General features: G+C 37.5%; 1 protein-coding gene across 1 annotated transcript in view; it reads left to right on the plus strand.

Annotated features, from left to right (window-relative positions):
- POF1B (POF1B actin binding protein) overlaps window positions 1-20,186 on the plus strand; it is a 106,349-nt gene that overhangs the window by 20,357 nt on the left and 65,806 nt on the right. Inside the window, exons 2-3 of the mRNA XM_055564121.1 lie at window positions 9,645-9,719; window positions 12,100-12,180. Coding sequence (XP_055420096.1) covers window positions 9,645-9,719; window positions 12,100-12,180 — 156 coding nt within the window. The remainder of the gene's footprint in view (window positions 1-9,644; window positions 9,720-12,099; window positions 12,181-20,186) is intronic.

Genomic DNA, 20,186 nt, shown 5'->3' on the forward strand with positions numbered 1-20,186 from the left:
GTTCCTTTACCTGCTGGGTATTCCTCTGTGTCTTCATCTTGTTTATATTGCTGAGTTTGGGGTGGCCTTTCTGTATTTTGGAGTTTTGTGGAGTTCTCTTTATTGTGGAGTTTCCTCGCTGTGGGTGGGGTTGTGCAGGTGGCTTGTCAAGGTTTCCTGGTTAGGGAAGCTTGTGTCGGTGTTCTGGTGGGTGGAGCTGGATTTCTTCTTTCTGGAGTGCAATGAAGTTTCCAGCAATGAGTTATGAGATGTCAATGGGTTTGGAGTACCTTTGGGCAGCCTGTATATTCAAGCTCAGGGCTGTGTTCTTGTGTTGCTGCAGAATTTGCGTGGTATGTCTTGCTCTGGAACTTCTTGGCCCTTGGGTGGTGCTTGGTTTCAGTGTACGTATGGAGGTGTTTGATGAGCTCCTATCGATTAATGTTCCCTGGAGTCAGGAGTTCTCTGGTGTTCTCAGGATTTGGACTTAAGCCTCCTGCTTCTGGTTTTCAGTCTTATTTTTACAGTAGTCTCAAGACTTCTCCATCTATACAGCACCATTGATAAAATATCTAGGTTAAAGATGAAAAGTTTCTCCACAGTGAGGGACACCCAGAGAGGTTCACAGAGTTACATGGAGAAGAGAAGAGGCAGGAGGGAGTTAGAGGTGACCTGAATGAGATGAGGTGGAATCAAAAGAGGAGAGAACAAGCTAGCCAGTGATCACTTCCTTATGTGCACTTCACAGTCTGGGCCGCTCCGAGATGTTCACAGAGTTATACAGAGAAGAGAAAAGGTAAGATGGAGACAGAGGTGGCCAGGAGGATAAAGGGGGAGAATCAAAAGGAGAGAGACAAATCTAGCCAGTAATCAGTTCCCTAAGTGTTCTCCACCGTCTGGAACACACAAAGAGATTCACAGAGTTGAGTAGAGAAGAGAAGGGGGAGGGAGGAGATAGAGGCGACCTGGTGGAGTAAAAGGAGAGCCCAAAGCGGGAGAGAGCAGTCAAGCCAATAATCTCGCTCCCAAGTAAAAATGGGTACTGAAGATTTGGTTCTTAAAGGTACAAAATTGATAACAAATACCAAAAAGCAAAGATTAAAAATCTAGAGTAGAGGTTGGATTTTCAAAAATACAATATTAAAGAAAAGAAAAAAAAAAAAAAACAAAGTCACAAAAATTATAATATATATATATATGAAGTTTGCTTTAAAAAATAGGGTCTCTTTTTTATTTTTGCAAAGTAATAGTAGGTTATAAAAATGAAAATTAAAGGAGTAATAGAGGACTTAAAATTTTTAAAAACATTTAAAAAACAAAAAGAATGATAGTAAAAATAGTAAAAATATATCTAAGACTTTCTCTGTTGTTGTGGGCAGTGTGGGGTCAGTTCATTTTCAGATAGTTCCTTGGTCTGGCTTATATTTCTCAAGATCTATAGGTACCTTCCTATGTAGTCGGTACTAACTACAGAGTTTTAATCTATTGCACCTGTCACTTCCAAGGCAGTTCCCTCTTTTTAGCTTCTTCTGTTTGCTGGTCTCTTCAGTGTTTGATTTCCACCCTGACACAAGGGGGCGGTGGTGGACACTTTTTTAAGCTCACTTGTTCAGTCGCGCTGTGAGAAGGGAGGGACGCTGCCAACAAATAACACTGGCATGTGCTCACAGTGTCTCAGCCACACTGGGCCTGCTCCCACTCATGGCGCATGTGCCCTCCCTGCCTATACTGCTCAGGCTCTAGGTTGGTCCACCGGGAACTGCCTGAAGCCGGCCCTGGGCTGCCTGCACCTCCTAGGTCTAAGCCGCTCAGGTTCAGAAACTCGGGTAATCCTCAGAGGCACAGACTCTGTTGGGCCTGAGTTTTGTGCCCTTCCCAGGTCCGAGCAGCTCAAGTGATGAGTTGTTTGGTGAGTGTTGTCACTGCGATTTATCACCTCCCCTGTCCCTGCCACTAGGTTTTCTGGGTGTATAACTGGCGCACCTTCTCAGGTGGATGTTGACTGTCCAGAACCCCAAGAAGTCTTAGTTAGCAAAGAAGCCTGCTTGCAGTTTGGTAGATAATGCCTCTCTGGGGCTGCAATTGCCTCCTTTCAGCTCTGGCTGCCTTTCACCGGAGGGGGATGGTCTTCAGCGGGCTAGCTCTGTTCAGTCCTTTGTTCTGTGAGCAGGCCTGGCCGTGTCTTAGGTTAGGGCTTTTCACGTGGTAGCTATCCCACAGTCTGGTTTTGCTAGCCCAAGTTAGTTCCCTCAGATTGCCCTCAGGGCATTCAAGCTCGGTCCTTACTCTAAGCAATGCAGCCTGTGCCTCCCTTATCAGCCCCCGCTTGCTAGTGGCGGGTGCAAGCGTCTGTGCTGCTTCTCCACTGAGGGAGATACCGTTGGGCACGTAATCTGTGGATTTTAATTATTTATTTATTTTTCCTCCCAGTTATGTTGCCCTCTGTGGTTCCAAGGCTTGCCACAGACTCAGCAGTGAGAGTGCTTCCTGGTGTTTGGAAACCTCTCTTTTTAAGACTCCCTTCCTGGGATGGAGCTCTGTCCCTACCTCTTTTGTGTCTTTTTTTGTCTTTTATATTTTTTCCAACCTCCTTTTGAAGACAATGGGCTGCTTTTCTGGGTGCCTGATGTCCTCTGCCGGCATTCAGAAGTTGTTTTGCGGAATGTCCTCAGTGTTTAAATGTTCTTTTGATGAATTTGTGGGGGAGCAAGTGGTCTCCCCATCCTATTCCTCCGCCATCTTAGAACCGCCCCCTCTATATATATATTAAAATTAGAAATACAGCACTATTTTCATATGAAGTCAAACAAGTGGAATCAAATGTCACATTTTTTAGTTAGGCAAAATTTCATACTTTTTCTAAAATATATATATTATACATATTATTTATATATTTGTATACAAAAACTTTTCTACTATGGTTGATAAAGGTTTGAGAAAGAACATAAAAAAAAAAAGAAATGGAGAAATTGGAGAACAAAAACTAAATGAAATGGGAGCACTGACTATGAAATAGAAAAAGTGAAACAAACTAGATGAAAGTAAAAGATGCTCATATAATCTGATTGTTTTTAAACATCGCTGCTCATTAGAAATATATCTGGAGTTCTGGCCAAAGAAAAGTAATACCTGGGCATTTGTATTTTTCAAAAAATTCCAAGATAATTCTGATATACATATGAATTTTTAAAAGTTTTTTTCTATTATGGATTTTTCTATTAAATGGTAGTTTTGTAGATATAGAATTCTGTAATTTTTCTGTTGACCAATCATGATACAGTGGTATTAAGTAACAGTTGCATATTCACAATAGTAAAAGATGTTTATCAGTTTCACAATCAATAACAAGACAAAAAATAAAAGATAAATTACAATTGCAAGCCATAACAGAAACATGATTAACCTAACAATATAAAATACTTACATACAATTTGGGGGGTCAAGCAGGGTGATGTGGTATGTGGAAGTGCATACATGCACATGTTTTCTTCCATTCTGCTGGACTGTGTTTTTGGTTGGTGCATTTAATCATTTATATTTAAGGTAATTATTGATAAGTATGATCCTATTACGATTTTCTCCATTGTTTAAGGTTTATTTTCTGTAGGTAGGGCTTTTCCTTATTTTCTGCTTAGAGAAGTTCCTTTAGCATTTGCTGTAAAAGTGGTTTGATCTTGCCGAATTCTTTTAACTTTTGCTTGTCTGGAAAGCTCCAAAAAAGCAGATTGATTTTAATACACTCTGATCAAAAATTGGTAATGCCATGTGTGCTTTATAAAAGGAGGAGGAGAAGAAAGAGAGGAAGAGGGAGGAGTGAGGAAGAGAAGGAGAAGGAAAAGGGTAGGGAGGAGGAGGAAAGGGAAGAGCATTGCTACAACTTTCCCAAAGTAGAAAATGACTTTAAACTTTGTCGGGAAAACAGTCTTGGCTTTTATATTAAGCTTGAACCTACTTAATTATAAACATAATTAATTTCCAACAAAACTCTACGTAAAGAATGTTGCCAACAGGGTTATTAATCAGGACTATTGAAGCAGGGCAAAGACTAATAGAGTTTTGCCAAGATGGGGAACACATGTATACCTGTGGTGGATTCATTTTGATATTTGGCAAAACTAATACAATTTGTAAAGTTTAAAAATAAAATAAAATTAAAAAAAAAAAGAAAATGCACTGATCATAACAAACACCCTCTTCCAACAACACAAGAGAAGACTCTATACATGGACATCACCAGATGGTCAACACCGAAATCAGATTGATTATATTCTTTGCAGGCAAAGATGGAGAAACTCTATACAGTCAGCAAAAGCAAGACCGGGAGAAGACTATGGCTCAGACCATGAACTCCTTATTGCCAAAGTCAGACTTAAATTGAAGAAAGTAGGGAAAACCACTAGGCCATTCAGGTATGACCTAAATCAAATCCCTTATGATTATACAGTGGAAGTGAGAAATAGATTTAAGGGACTAGATCTGATAGATAGAGTGCCTGATGAACTATGGAATGAGGTTCGTGACATTGTACAGGAGACAGGGATCAAGACCATCCCCATGGAAAAGAAATGCAAAAAAGCCAAATGGCTGTCTGGGGAGGCCTTACAAATAGCTGTGAAAAGAAGAGAAGCAAAAAGCAAAGGAGAAAAGGAAAGATATAAGGATTTATGTTAACTATACACAAATAAGTGACATTGAAAATTAAATATTAATGTAGGTTATCAAGAGAGAGATTTAGATTTCTATTCCTGAGATGCCTTTAAAATTGACATCTTCATTCATTAATTTATAAACATTTTTGATCACTTCCTTATCCACTCCAGCACTCTTGCCTGGAAAATCCCATGGATGGAGGAGCCTGAAAGGCTACAGTCCATGGGGTCACAAAGAGTTGGACACGACTGAGCGACTTCACTTCACTTCACTTCACTTGTGGAATGACATGCTGCAATTCTGCCTAGAGCTAGATGCCACTGAAAATACCTTTCATCATCAAGACAATGTTCATTTTGGACATTTACTCACACTACTTACCTAATTCTATAGACTTTCAAGGGGAAAGAGTTTTCTTTAGCAAGTCTTTCTTTAATTAATAAACCTTATATTCAGATAGGCTTTCCCCCCTTATGACAATTTAATACTGCTGTAATTTAAATTCATGCTGATCACTACCATATATCTTAATCTCTTTGACCCATACAAAGCTACCACTTTAATATTTTACTTTTTGTAGTTATTCCATTTTCCCTTTGTTTTCATAAGGGTTGTATGGGAAAGCCATATTTGCCTAGGTCAGTTCTAATAATGAAGGCTCAAAGCAACTAAATAAAGCATAATTTATTAAATTAATTTACCAGCCTTCCAAATATAATAAGACTGAATAATTTCTTTATGGTAGCACCAGACTAGTCTTTGTTCAAATACACCAATTTGCCCTTTGAATATCTACAATCTGGGCATCTGAATCAATTAACTACCTATATTACTATCAATAAGGATGCTAAAGATATAAGATATATGTGTGTATGTGTGTGTGTGTATTCCTACTTGGGTGAATTTCAGCCAGTTTATAAAACTTCTCAGTACATGCTTTTATCTTAAAAGCTAATCCATTTACCTAGTAAGCTTCATTCTGTTTCATTTGCTGATGTCATCAGACTTAAATAGGGTAAAGGGAAGGGGGAAAAACTAGCCTATATTCAGAACCAGAAACAAGACAGTGTGCACTAACTATATTCTCAAAATGATTCTAGTATTATTAGCTTCAGCCTAAAAACACTAAAAGTTGGTATAAAAGCATCTTTCAGACATGAGAGCATTTATACACTGCTGATGGATGTGTAATTGGCATGGCCTTTTGGGAAATCAGTTGGACAGTGCATATTAAAATGAATAATGCACATACTCTGTGTCCTGGCAATCCCACTTTGTGGGATTCTAGAGAAATACTCACCATAGCACAGTGAAAACCTGGAAACAATTTTAAGATGCATAGGTAAACAAACTATCAAACGAACATTATGGAACACTATAATAAATATATATATATATTCATTCATTAATTTATTTTTAAATATTTTAAACTCTTTATTATTATTATTATTTACTTTACAATATTGTATTGGTTCTGCCACACATAGACATGAATCCGCCACAGGCATACACGTGTTCCCCATCCTGAACCCCCCTCCCACCTCCCTCCCCATACCATCCCTCTGGGTCATCCCAGTGCACCAGCCCCAAGCATCCTGCATCGAACCTGGACTGGTGATTCGTTTCTTATATGATATTATACATGTTTCAATGCCATTCTCCCAAATCATCCCCACCCCTCCCTCTCCCACAGAGTCCAAAAGACTGTTCTATACATCTGTGTATCTTTTGCTGTCTTGCATACAGGATTATCATTACCATCTTCCTAATTCCATATATATGCGTTAGTATACTGTATTGGTGTTTTTCTTTCTCGCTTACCTCACTCTGTATAATAGGCTCCAGTTTCATCCACCTCATTAGAGCTGATTCAAATGTATTCTTTTTAATGGCTGAGTAATAATGAATTAAGACACATCTAATCTATAAGATATATTATTTGGCTTACATTGCAGAATAATACAAGCAGTAAATATCATTTATACATATATATTTATATAAGCATACACCTGACAATAATTATATCTGGGTAAGAGATTTGAATGAAGGGAGGATGGCTAAGGCAAGATCTTTGACTTTATTTGTATAAGTTTTATGTTGGAATGTTTTCATGTACTATTATATAACTAAAAATCACCTTTTTTTGTCTTTCTGAACCTGCTCCTATTTGATCTGTGTGCCACCTCCACCTGTACTTGGTTGTATTTGTAACCATTTTCCTAAAGTGAAGACCATGTACCTGTTTGATCTACAATCTTTAATTCTCAGCATTTGTCTGAGCAATTATCCTTAGCTACCAGCAAGAAATCTGGAAACATGTTCAAAGACTTCCTTGAAGCATTAAGCTTGCAGTATTGCTGTTGATGTAACAGAGGGAGGAGAGATGAAAATGTTACAAGTTGAACCAAAAGAAAACCCATAGTGTGTGGAAAGTTTGGCCCTTTGAGTAAATACATCATTTTGTTTTAAGAACAGCATGGCATATATAACATAGTTTTGTTTTAAGAACAGCAAATGTGTGTGTGTATTGTTTTAAGAACAGAATGTTAAACATTATATATATATATATATATATATATAGACATTATATATATTATATAGTGAGTGAAGTCGCTCAGTCGTGTCCAACTCTTTGCAATCCCATGGACTATAGCCTACCAGGCTTCTCCATCCATGGGATTCTCCAGGCAAGAATACTGGAGTGGGTTACCATTTCCTTCTCCAGGGGATCTTTCCGACCCAGGGATTGAACCTGGGTCTCCCGCATTGGAGGCAGATGCTTTAACCTCTGAGCCACCAGGAAAGCCCCAATATATATATAATATAGCTATACTTTGGTATGAGTTTGTCAGTTTTCCCCTTGTAAGTCTGTGATTCTAAGTTTTAATACTTCCTGATTTGCCAGCAAATTTGGAAAATTCAGCAGTGGCCACAGGACTGGAAAAGGTCAGTTTTCATTCCAATCCCAAAGAAAGGCAATGCCAAAGAATGCTCAAACTACTGCACAATTGCACTCATCTCACACGCTAGTAAAGCAATGCTCAAAATTCTCCAAGCCAGGCTTCAGCAATATGTGAACCGTGAACTTCCTGATGTTCAAGCTGGTTTTAGAAAAAGCAGAGGAACCAGAGATCAAATTGCCAACATCCGCTGGATCATGGAAAAAGCAAGAGAGTTGCAGAAAAACATCTAATTCTGCTTTATTGACTATGCCAAAGCCTTTGACTGTGTGGATCACAATAAACTGTGGAAAATTCTGAAAGAGATGGGAATACCAGACCACCTGATCTGCCTCTTGACAAATTTGTATGCAGGTCAGGAAGCAACAGTTAGAACTGGACATGGAACAACAGACTGGTTCCAAATAGGAAAAGGAGTTCGTCAAGGCTGTATATTGTCACCCTGTTTATTTAAGTTATATGCAGAGTACATCATGAGAAACGCTGGACTGGAAGAAACACAAGCTGGAATCAAGATTGCCGAGAGAATATCAATAACCTCAGATATGCAGATGACACCACCCTTATGGCAGAAAGTGAAGAGGAACTAAAAAGCGTCTTGATGAAAGTGAAAGTGGAGAGTGAAAAAATTGGCTTAAAGCTCAACATTCAGAAAACTAAGATCATGGCATCTGGTCCCATCACTTCATGGGAAATAGATGGGGAAACAGTGGAAGCAGTGTCAGACTTTATTTTTCTGGGCTCCCAAATCACTACAGATGGTGACTGCTGCCATGAAATTAAAAGACGCTTACTCCTTGGAAGGAAAGCTATGACCAACCTAGATAGCATATTGAAAAGCAGAGACATTACTTTGCCAACAAAGGTTCGTCTAGTCGAGGCTATGGTTTTTCCTGTGGTCATGTATGGATGTGAGAGTTGGACTGTGAAGAAGATTGAGCACCGAAAAATTGATGCTTTTGAACTGTGGTGTTGGAGAAGACTCTTGAGAGTCCCTTTGACTGCAAGGAGATCCAAGCAGTCCATTCTGAAGGAGATGAGCCCTGGGATTTCTTTGGAAGGAATGATGCTAAAGCTGAAACTCCAGTACTTTGGCCACCTCATGCGAAGAGTTGACTCATTGGAAAAGAGTCTGATGCTGGGAGGGATTGGGGGCAAGAGGAGAAGTGTACGACAGAGGATGAGATGGCTGGATGGCATCACTGACTTGATGGACGTGAGTCTGAGTGAACTCCGGGAGTTGGTGATGGACAGGGAGGCCTGGCGTGCTGCGTTTCATGGGGTCGCAAGGAGTCAGACATGACTGAGCGACTGATCTGATCTGAAGAAAAAAAATATTTTTAATCGTTTAAGAACTATATCCTGGAGTTGTGTCAATTAGTTGAAATCGAGTAATGCTATCAATTATTTGCACACTGATAAAGCTATGCAGTTTGTTGATTTGGGGAAAATGTAATGAATACCAGCATAATTGATGGAGTGACCATTTTATCTAATCATTATTAAAAATCATGCTCTTAGTTTTATGGATCATTTTTTAACATCAGAACCTACTCTTTGAGATTAAACTAGAAGCAGATCACACAAAGCATAATTTAAAATCAGCTTGACGTACTCTAACAGCAGTAGTCTTAGTTGAGTTTTCAAAGATAATTTCCTATATTGGTTTTTGGATTTTTTTACATTTAATGTTTTTGATAAATTTTAAATGCTGTTAATTGCAGACATATAATAACATCGATGGATGTTATGTAGAGTTCTCAAAAAAGTATAAAAAAAGAATGCAAACTAAAAGTGCAAGAAGTGTGTATTGTTATGAAAGCATTCTAGAAATTATATTTCATTAGGTTACTTGGAATACTGACAAAGGAATTCAGTAATGTGCTTTTGTAAAGATGGACAGTGTCTAAGTAAGCACTTAATAAAGTTCTTATTTCTGGAAAACTGGGTTCTTGTAAAAATAAAGGAAATAATAATAATACTTTAAAAACCTAAGACGTTTAAATGACACTGCTCAGTAATGATTTCTGAACCCTCTTTTGTTTCTCTCCACAGGAACTTCATTCTCCAACTCTGAAAATATCTACTTGTGTCCCAGGCACTCTACATATAACCCCAAATACTGAACAGGTAAAATAAATTATGTATTATGTTAGATTATTTTCTTTTTGCATAAACCCTGCTTGAATGTTTAATTGATCTTTCAGTTCAGTTCAGTTCAGTCTCTCAGTCATGTCCGACTCTGTGACCTCATGAATCGCAGCACCCTCCATAAAGCTTTACACATTCACCAAAAATCAGGAGCATAAACTGGAAAGGAGAGTCACATATGAAAATCAGTTCAACCTATTTTAAAAGAATGTGAAACAAGTGCTAAAAAAAGTCTGTGAATTGAGATTTTTCAACTTTATTGTCTACTCAATCTGATTGCTTTTGGTTTGAGTGAAGTTTATTTTTAGCCAACGATATCCCACTGATTATGCATATTTTAAGGATCCTTGATTTGAGCAGAAATAAAGTACCTAGATCTTGTATTGATTGAGGGTGTGGCTTTGTGAATGATACTACTATACTTTGACATCCAGAGAGAATAATTTACAGGATTAGAACTCGCCCTTCTCCAAGGTGCATGATTTGAAAGACACACAAGATCATGTTCCCTTAATCTTTATGACATAATAATAATACTTTTTAAGATTATTTTTGAATGTATATATTATATCTGCAAAAGGTATCTGTAATAATAATTAAATACTGTATTAGCAAATATGTGTTTAACAAGTGAGTCCCATATATTAAAAAGTAAATTCTAAGCAAATAAACCATAAAAGATCCTAAGTTTGTTAGTACATAGGAGGGGAGTATAAAGCTTTCAGGATTTGGAGGATAGGAAGGAGAAAGATACTGTTCTATAAAACATGCCTACCCAGCTTGAGGTATCATGATGTGAACTTGAATAGTGAAGGGAAAAATGGACAAAAACTGGTCTCTAGGTCTGGGATACAGTATGGAAAAGGTGATATTATGCAGAACACATAAGATTATTGAAGAAAAGTTTGCTTACCATGTCCCAATTCAGTCTAGCTTAGACCTAGGTCAGTTAGAGTCATGCATTTATTCAGCAAACATTTGCTGAGTGGCAAATATGTACTAAATATTGCACAAAGATGAATTAGAACCAGTCACTATTCTCAAAGAACTCACAGACTAGTATGGGTCACACACCTAACAAAACATATAGCAGTGGAATAAAGGCCACAGTTGAGTTAGAAGTTTAGCCCCACAGGACCACCTAGAAAGGATTAGCTCAGAAAACTAAGTCCACTTAAATCACAAAGCTGTTTACTACACTCAAACCCAGTCATAAAATTCCATTTATTGTTATTTTTCATAATGAAGGACTTTAGAATTAGGTTTGCTGCTTGTTTTACTACTGATAACAAAAATATGTTTATGGTAGAAAAATTAGGAAATACAAAAGCATATAAAGAAAGAATATAATTCACTTATGATTCCCTCCCCTACTCAGAGATACTACTCTCAGTATTTAGCTGTGTTTTCTTTTGTTCAAATAAAAAATTAAGATCATACCTTATATGTAGTTTTATATCTTCATTCTCACTTAACTTTATATACCATGAGTTTTTTAATGTAAATTTGTATTATCAAGACCATTATTTTGATGGCTACATATTTCAGCTTGAGAATGATCATTTAATCTTTCCTGTTTCTGTAGGAAAATGCTCCTTCTACTGCACTCTCATCAGCATTATTATTTTAACATTTCCAGTTAAAATATGGTATTCTTTTGTTATGAGTATTTGATTTCTAGCTTGTTTGAATATTGTTTGTTATAGCTTGGAATATAGCTTATTTTTGTTGTTTGTTAATCATTTGCTTTTTTCTTTTCTGTTTTCATACCATTTGTTCATTTTTCTAACAGTGTGAAGATTTTTTTCTCACCAAGGTATAAAAACCTTCTTTATATTGATACCAACTCTTTTTCCTTCAAAACCTTTCAAATTACTTTGTTCTAGTGTTTTGTCTCCCTTTTAACTTTATTTGTGGCCCTCCCCTGTCACCACATTGAAGATTTAAATGTTTCAGAGTACACACAGTCAGTTTTTTCTTGGTGTCTCCTTTCATGTCCTTTCCAAACAGAAGATCTGATTAATAAATACTAAACTATATTTTCTTCTAATCATGTGGGGGCATTCTAAATGAAAAGAATATTTTAAAACTCTCATCAAACATATTAATAGTTTGAAATGTGTGGTGAATTACTAGGCAATGAGTATAACAGAAATACCTAGCATGTTGCTGAGCACATAAACATTTGATTCCATGTATGTTTTTGAGACCAAAATTAACCAAAATATAAATTCATATGTCATCATTCATGTAAGCAATTTTTAAAATTTCACTCTGAAAATTGCTCTGTATTATTATTCATGGCTCCAAGGTCACTAAATAACTCTGATTATATGCAGCTTTTATCTTTTATTCACAGGAACTCCATTCTCCAACAGTGAAAGTTACTACATATCCTCAAACCACTATAAGGCGATATATAGTGCAAAGTCCTGAACAGGTAAACTATATTATGCAAACTCTTATCTCAATCTATAATTCCTCAGAAGTTGATAACTTAAACAAGAAGGGTGAGTTAGTTACTAGATTCCTAAAATCAGATTGTTGGACTTTCTTTCAGTTATAAAGTTAATTTCTAATTATTATTATAAAAAATTCATCATTAGTTCCAGACAGACATTTGCCTCAGAGATGCAACAGTTCTAAGTAGCATGGAAATTCTTGGGCTATAAAGTTTTCTGCTTCTATTTTCTTTTTTATATAATTTTTTAAAATTTTTTATTATTATTATTCTTTTTTTACTTTACAATATTGTATTGGTTTTGCCATACATCAACATGCATCTGCCATGGGTGTACACGTGTTCCCCATCCTGAATCCCCCTCCCACCTCCCTCCCCATACCATCCCTCTGGGTCATCCCAGTGCACCAACCCCAAGCTTCCTGTATCCTGCATCGAACCTGGACTGGCGATTTGTTTCTTATATGATATTATACATGTTTTAATGCCATTCTCCCAAATCATCCCCCCGCTCCCCCCCCACCCCCCGCCACAGAGTCCAAAAGACTGTTCTATACATCTGTGTCTCTTTTGCTGTCTCACATACAGGGCTGTCGTTACCATCTTTCTAAATTCCATGTATATATGTTAGTATACTGCAATGGTGTTTTTCTTTCTGTCTTACTTCACTCTGTATAATAGGCTCCAGTGTCATCCACCTCATTAGAACTGATTCAAATTGTATTATTTTTAATGGCTGAATAATACTCCATTGTGCTTCTATATTCTAGATTCTTGTGCTACTAAGGGTTTTTGTGCACTTTGAACCAAAGTAAAAAGGGACGAAGTGGTCCACAGATTTCATATAAAACTATCACCGGTTGTATTGGGGGTTGCAGTATTTAGTCAGATTAGATTTGCCATTGAGATATTTGCTAGGAAGAAGAAAATGAAAATTCAAAAGTTCAAAAATATCTCCATGTGTTTGTTTACTATGGTATATGAACTTTTGTGCCTAGCAATGAGGTCTTCTAAAAATTACATTATTATATTTTCTATAAAGATATATAACTTTATATTATACAAACTAGGATATTATTTTCAGTCTCATTTTGAGGAGAAAATTAAGAAAACAATTTTCCCCACAGTAATAAGCCTTGCTCAACACACACACAGACACACACACAGCCTTACTTTAGCTGCAACAGGAAGTTCTACTATAGGGTTATAAGGGCACAAGGTTCACAGAGTGCCCCAGATAATACTGTAGGAGTTTTTTGCTTTTCTCTTTATTTTCCTACTACTGCAGGAAATAATTCTCTCACAAAATAAAACTGATTATTTGCTTCAGCTGTGGAAAGCAAGGGGTTAAATCAAGGTAATACAGTTGGTACTAGTCTAGTTGGGTGGGGAGGATGTACTACTCTTCTGCTTGTTTCTATCTCCTCTCTTCTTTATTCATTTAAAAATCATCTTCTCACGTCTCTTTAACTAGAGAGGCTGTTAGTTGTGCATGTGTGCTTGTGTGAGTCTACCAGCATACAGGCTTTGGAGGGGGTGACTGTTTTGGATATTTGCTTGAGTTTTCAAATATCTATGTAAATACCAAGAGAGAATGTGATTACAGTAAAGCATCTGCTTTCTCATTTTGCAGAATCAAGTGTTTAAGCAACAAATCTGAAAAATATGTGTGGGGAAAGGAAGACATCAGGAGGGCCTTGGAGATTAGACTGTGCCTCTTTCTACAAATTGGCTAATCACTTTACGCTTTCCTCTTTTTCCTCTCACTCTATTTTCTTTTCACAAACAAACTGGGGAATATGCATACTTGGATGCATATTACACTTGATATCCCTGGCTCTAAAAGAATTAGTTCTAGATAGCACTTTTTTTTTTTTTTTCATGATGTGAGAATTGTTGTGCTTGCCTAAGACATAGACAGAGAGGTTTTAAATATTGAATCATTTGAATTCCAACCCTCTTTGCCAGCGATTCTTATGTGACTCTGAATGCATTCTTGTTCTTTAGTTAATGAATTAATATTTATTGGCTATACATTCCATGCTCTGCAATTTACATATTTTATCCCATTTCATCATAAAAAAGTGAGAAAACAGAAGCCCAGAGGTTGACAGTTATTCGGTGAATTTTTATCAATTGCCTAGTATGTACCAACAATGGCCCCAAGCCCTGGAGATAGAGCAGTGAACAAAACAAGGTCTCGACCTTCTTGGAACTAAAGTTCTTAACTGGCCCCAAACCATTAATTAGAAAACAGCAGAGCTGCAACTGAAATTTAACAATGAAGATGTAGGAAAGAAACATTTGCAAATTAAAGGCCATTGATGATCTAAGTGAATTAAGATTCAGAGATCCACACATGTACCATCTCCCTCCCCCATCCTCCCCAGCTACACTGTAATCAAAACAGCAGAGAAATTCGAAGAATGTATGCAAGTGCATATTTGTAACATGAAGCCTGCCTCTCATTATGGTTGTGTTCAACTGTAAAGAAGTAAATAGTTGCTCAGGGAGAAGATCCAGCAGCAGGTTAAAGAAAAATGATTATTTTAGCTTTAACATTTTAAGCTTTTAACTCTTTCCATTATTTAGAGATAAAAAAAATTTAATCCCCATACTTTGTATACAAAAATAATCTAACTGGTTTTGCAGAGCAGCTTGAAATCCTGTCTAGATATATTTTATTTACCTAAGTATATGCTTTTTTGCTTGTTCTTTTAAATTCCTTCAGGAGAAGATTCTTGCTTAATTACAATATTTATAATGATCTGAGCCTTTTAAATGGTAACTTCATTCTCTTTCACCTTCCAATTTGTCTAATCTTTACTTCTTCTCCCTGTAATTAAACTGATATCAATCGTTTGTCTCATGATTCCCTTTTAATTCTGTTCAGCCTTTTTATTTTTGATTGTACCTGATCTTTCTTATTTTCCATTTCTTGTCATTTTAGTCAAGCAATTTATCCATTCTGGTATATATTATGACTCAGAAATGGGGAAATATGTTTGTTCCGTCAGTAGATAGAAACCAATTGATGTTAATCAATTTCATTAATTTTCCACTTGCAGAGCTCCTACTGTGGGAAAAGTTTATATAGACTTCAAATTGGAAAATACAAGGAAAATAAAACATGGTTCCTGAACCAAAGGTGCTTACATTTCCTCTCAGAAAGGGACTAAGATATGTCCATATACAACTCCATAAAATATACAGTGGGGTGTATGATAGATTCCATGAGAGAAATACAAATGATGTCTTACTGAAGTCCAGAGGCTGGAGGTAATATTTGTTCGGGGGGCAATCAGAGAAGGATTTATTGTGGTATTTAAGGAATTATTACAATGAACATTATTATCAGTATCATTTTACTAGTATGGAAACAAAAGCTTAAGTAAATGTGACTTGCTTAGGTCTTCTGACTAAATATCACTATCTTTTCTGATAGTTATATTCAAGGTAGTTTTGACAAATTTTGATAACTGATACTGCTGCTGCTGCTGCTGCTAAGTCACTTCAGTCATGTCCAACTCTGTGCGACCGCATAGACAGCAGCCCACCAGGCTCCGCCATCTCTGAGATTCTCTAGGCAAGAACACTGGAGTGGATTTGGGATTAAAAGAAGAAAGTCAAATATGACAAGTTTTTCAGTTTGAGACACGGGGAACATGGTAGCCCAATTAAAAAGTAAGAAGTAGGGGAGAAGAGAAGCTGGTTTGGAAAAGGGGAAGATTGTCAGCTCTGTTTGGACCAGTAACATTTGAGGTGCATGCCAGGGAAGATGTCCAACAGGCAGTTAAAAAGTGACTTGAGAAAGGGCACATTTGTGATAGAGACACAGGAGTTGATGCCCAAAAGGCAGTTAAAAATGGACTTGAGAAAGGTCACATTTGTGATAGAGACATAGGAGTTCTTCCTCTTAAAGTTACCTTCATAGCTATGGGAATGAGTAAGATCAATGAGGGATAATAGAAAGGGTTGAGGTCAGAACCTAAAATGTCTACTCGAAAGGAACAGAAGGAAGGAGACACTTTCACAGGCAAAGAATCTGTCAGAGAAGAATGTGAACGCTGAATAATTGAAGCAAATAGAGTAAAGGGGTGGTCGACCATCTCAAATGACCAAAGGACCAAGAAGGGTGAGGTTTGAAAATAGAGTTTGACCATTAAGAAAGTAATGGTGATGTTTGAGAGAGCAGTTTAGGTATATATATGGAGGCAAAGTCCAGATGCAAAATGTTAGTGGATGACTAAATCAAGAAATGGAGATAATAAGTGAGGTTACTTTCCTAAAAAGGATATTGGTCAAAGGAAGAGAGACAGGATGGTAGCTAAAGGAGTAAATAGAATCTTGGAGACCCAAGAGATTTATAGACAGAAAGAAATAACTAATAGGAAGGAAAAGTAAAGATGCAACAGAGAAAGGGAAGAAAGGTGAAACAATTCTGGAAGAGTCAAGAGTGGATAGGATTCCAGGTACAGATAGAGAAGTGACTTCCAGATAAAAGAGGTATATGTTATTACATAATGAGTGGAAGGAGCAGAAACTGAGATTTTTGAAGTGGGGCAGAAAATGGAGGAATTACACTGGATATGTTGCAGGAAAGGGGACCCCTTCCAGGGCCCGAAACCTCTTTTCTAACACTTGGAAATAAATTGTCCGAGGAGACACGTGTGCTGACAAAGCAAGAGATTTTATTGAGAAAGAGCACCCAGGTGGAGAGCAGGAAAACCCAAGAGAACAACTCTGCCACGTGGCTCACAGTCTTGGGTTTTATGATGATGGGATTAGTTTCCTCGTTGTCTTTAGCCCATCATTCTAACTCAGAGTCCTTCCTAGTGGTGCAGCTAAGATGGATGCCAGTGAGAAGGATTCTGGGAGCTGGTCGGACATGTGTTGTCTCCTATTGACCTTTCCCTAACTCTTCCAGTTGGTGGTGGCTTATTAGTTATGTGTTCCTTACGAGGATCTCCTGTCATAAAACAGCTCGTGCAAATGGTTACTATGGTGCCTGGACAGGGTGGGAGGTTTCAGTGTGCTTCCCCTAACAGATAGATTGGCTTGGTTTTCTCAGCGAGTATAAGGAGAATGAAGGAACATGAACATGGGGCACTGAAGAAAAGAAAATGATTTGTAACCATAGTTACAGAGAACTTAGTGAGTACAAGTATGACCATGAATGTTGGAGAGCCTTTTAAAATTGGTTAACTTTGTACTGAGCCACATCAGCAAATCTTTATTAAAATGTTCTCCAGCAAGGTTTCATGGCCTGGGAACAGTAAAGTAGATGCTGGGGATTATGTACTTTGTTAGATGTGAGAATTATTCTCAGAGGTTCTAAAAGTAACAATTAAACACCTTTGAAAACACCTGTTAATTTTTCAGGTGGATTTGGCACCAATTCAAATGTACAGGTAGAAAAAAAAAAAAAAAAAAGCTGCCAAAATAGTAAAACTATTAACTCATCTGTTAGAAATCCAAGACTTCTGATTAATTTTGCTGACCTTTTTTATGCAAAGTGATTTATTAATATTAATATTTGGTTTTTCTGATAGAGTGGGACTTCCCAGGTGGCTCAGTGGTAAAGAATCTATCTGCCTGCCAATGCAGGAGCTGAGAAGATGCAGATTAGATCCTTGGGTCAGGAAGATCCCCTGGAGAAGGAAATGGCAACTACTCCAGTATCACTGCCGGGTTAAATCCCATGGTCAGAGTAGACTGGCAGGCTACAGTCCATGGGATCACAGAGTAGGAAATGACTGAGCATGCATGCACACACTCTGATTGATTTGATGAAAATACATTTCCGTAAATTTAGAGGTTTTTCTTTCAGTAGGTCATTTAAAATAAGTCCAACTTACAGTTTAGGGAGACTCAACACTGCTAGCACCTAAGTCATTTTTCTTCTTAAAAAATAATAATGGCTCAGCTTTCAGAGTAAATTTTAGTTCACAGAGAAGAAAATTTATACTTTTGCTAAATGTTCCCCTTTTCAGATCAGATCAGATCAGATCAGTCGCTCAGTCGTGTCTAACTCTTTGCGACCCCTTGAATCGCAGCACACCAGGCCTCCCTGTCCATCACCAACTCCTGGAGTTCACTCAGACTCACGTCCATCGAGTCAGTGATGCCATCCAGCCATCTCATCCTCTGTCGTCCTCTTCTCCTCTTGCCCCCAATCCCTCACAGCAGCAGAGTCTTCCAATGAGTCAACTCTTCGCATGACATGGCCAAAGTACTGGAGTTTCAGCTTTAGCATCATTCCTTCCAAAGAAATCCCAGGGCTGATCTCCTTCAGAATGGACTGGTTGGATCTCCTTGCAGACCAAGGGACTCTCAAGAGTCTTCTCCAACACCACAGTTCAAAAGCATCCATTTTTCGGCACTCAGCCTTCTTCACAGTCCAACTCTCACATCCATACATGACCACAGGAAAAACCATAGCCTTGACTAGATGAACCTTTGTTGGCAAAGTAATGTCTCTGCTTTTGAATATGCTATCTAGGTTGGTCATAACTTTCCTTCCAAGGAGTAAGATGCTTATATCCTTAAGACAGAAGTTCATATCATCCCTTTTCATCTAATCATTTGTTAATTCACTATAGAGTATTCAAGATGGATAAAGATCCTACCCTCATCAAGCTTACTTTTGTATATTTTTAAACTTGATATCTTAGAAAAGTTCTATCAAGATTCTCATAAATTATTTTAAAATTCAGTATTGATTTTGAATATTACTGTATTAATCAATTAATTTTTGTACATTGCAATGACAGATTAAAGGTAATTTAGCATACATTATTTTGCTTAGCATAAAGTAGTACCCTGCATTACTATCCCTATGAAAAAGGGACTGAGCCTCAGAGAAGGAAATGTAGGTAAGAGAGGCAGAACTGAATGAATGTTTTATTAGTCCATAATTTTTTCTATTATACTTTGAAAGTGAAAATGTGAAAGCTTTAGTCACTTAGTCACATCCAACTCTTTGCAAAAAGAGCCTGCCAGGCTTCTCTGTCCATGGAATTCTCCAGGCAAGAATACTGGAGTGGGTTGACATTCCCTTCTCCAGGGGATATTCCCAACCCAGGGATTGAACCCGGGTCTCCTGAATTGTAGGCAGATTCTTTACCATCTGAGCTACCAGGGATATTTTCACTAATTTTAATAATCAAATCCAATAGATTTGTAGTAGTTCAAATCCAATCTACTTTGTAATTCTTACCTGTTGACCTCCCTGAAGCATTTATACCTTCACTCACCTTATTGCTTCCTGAAAATTTCTCTTCTTTTGACTATATGGCACTTTTCACTTATGATTCTCATACTTCTGAAGATTTGTCTAGTTATGTCCTTGATATTCTTTTGCCTTCTCAGCAATTGCATGGTTTTAACTACAACTTCTATGCATATGATTCTGAAATCTAGGACAGTAGTCATGAAATCCTCACCCATTTCCAGACATGTGTTTTCAACTGTGTGGTGTAAAAAAGTATTTTTACTAGTTATTTGCAGTAAGTTAACGTGTGTTTGGGCTTCCCCTGTGGCTCAGAAGTAAAGAATCTGCCTACAATGCAGGAAACACAGGTTTGATCCCTGAGTTGGGAAGATTCCCTGGAAGAGGGCATGCATGGCAACCCACTCCAGTACTCTTACCTGGAGAATTGGACAGGACTGAAGCGACTTAGCATGCATGCACATATGAGGAATACAAACGTGAATCAGACCTAGATTCTTACCTGGAGCACATAAAACTCCATGTGTCTCCACTTTTACTCTTTTGCTGTTATTGTTGTTGTTGAGACTGTTGGCCATATAGTAGATTCCTCAGGTTCAAGATCTCGGAGTCATAGTTGAAAAGTACTGTACTTAATTATGTAGGATAATTTTCTAACTGGTCTTCTTATCTGTATTATTTCCATTTACTGATTACTGTTTCTAAAGTGGACTTATGTCCGACTCTGTGCCACCCCATAGACGGAAGCCCACTA

This window comes from Bubalus kerabau, chromosome X (assembly GCF_029407905.1).
Source record: "Bubalus kerabau isolate K-KA32 ecotype Philippines breed swamp buffalo chromosome X, PCC_UOA_SB_1v2, whole genome shotgun sequence".
In the NCBI taxonomy this organism is placed as follows: Eukaryota; Metazoa; Chordata; class Mammalia; order Artiodactyla; family Bovidae; genus Bubalus; species Bubalus kerabau.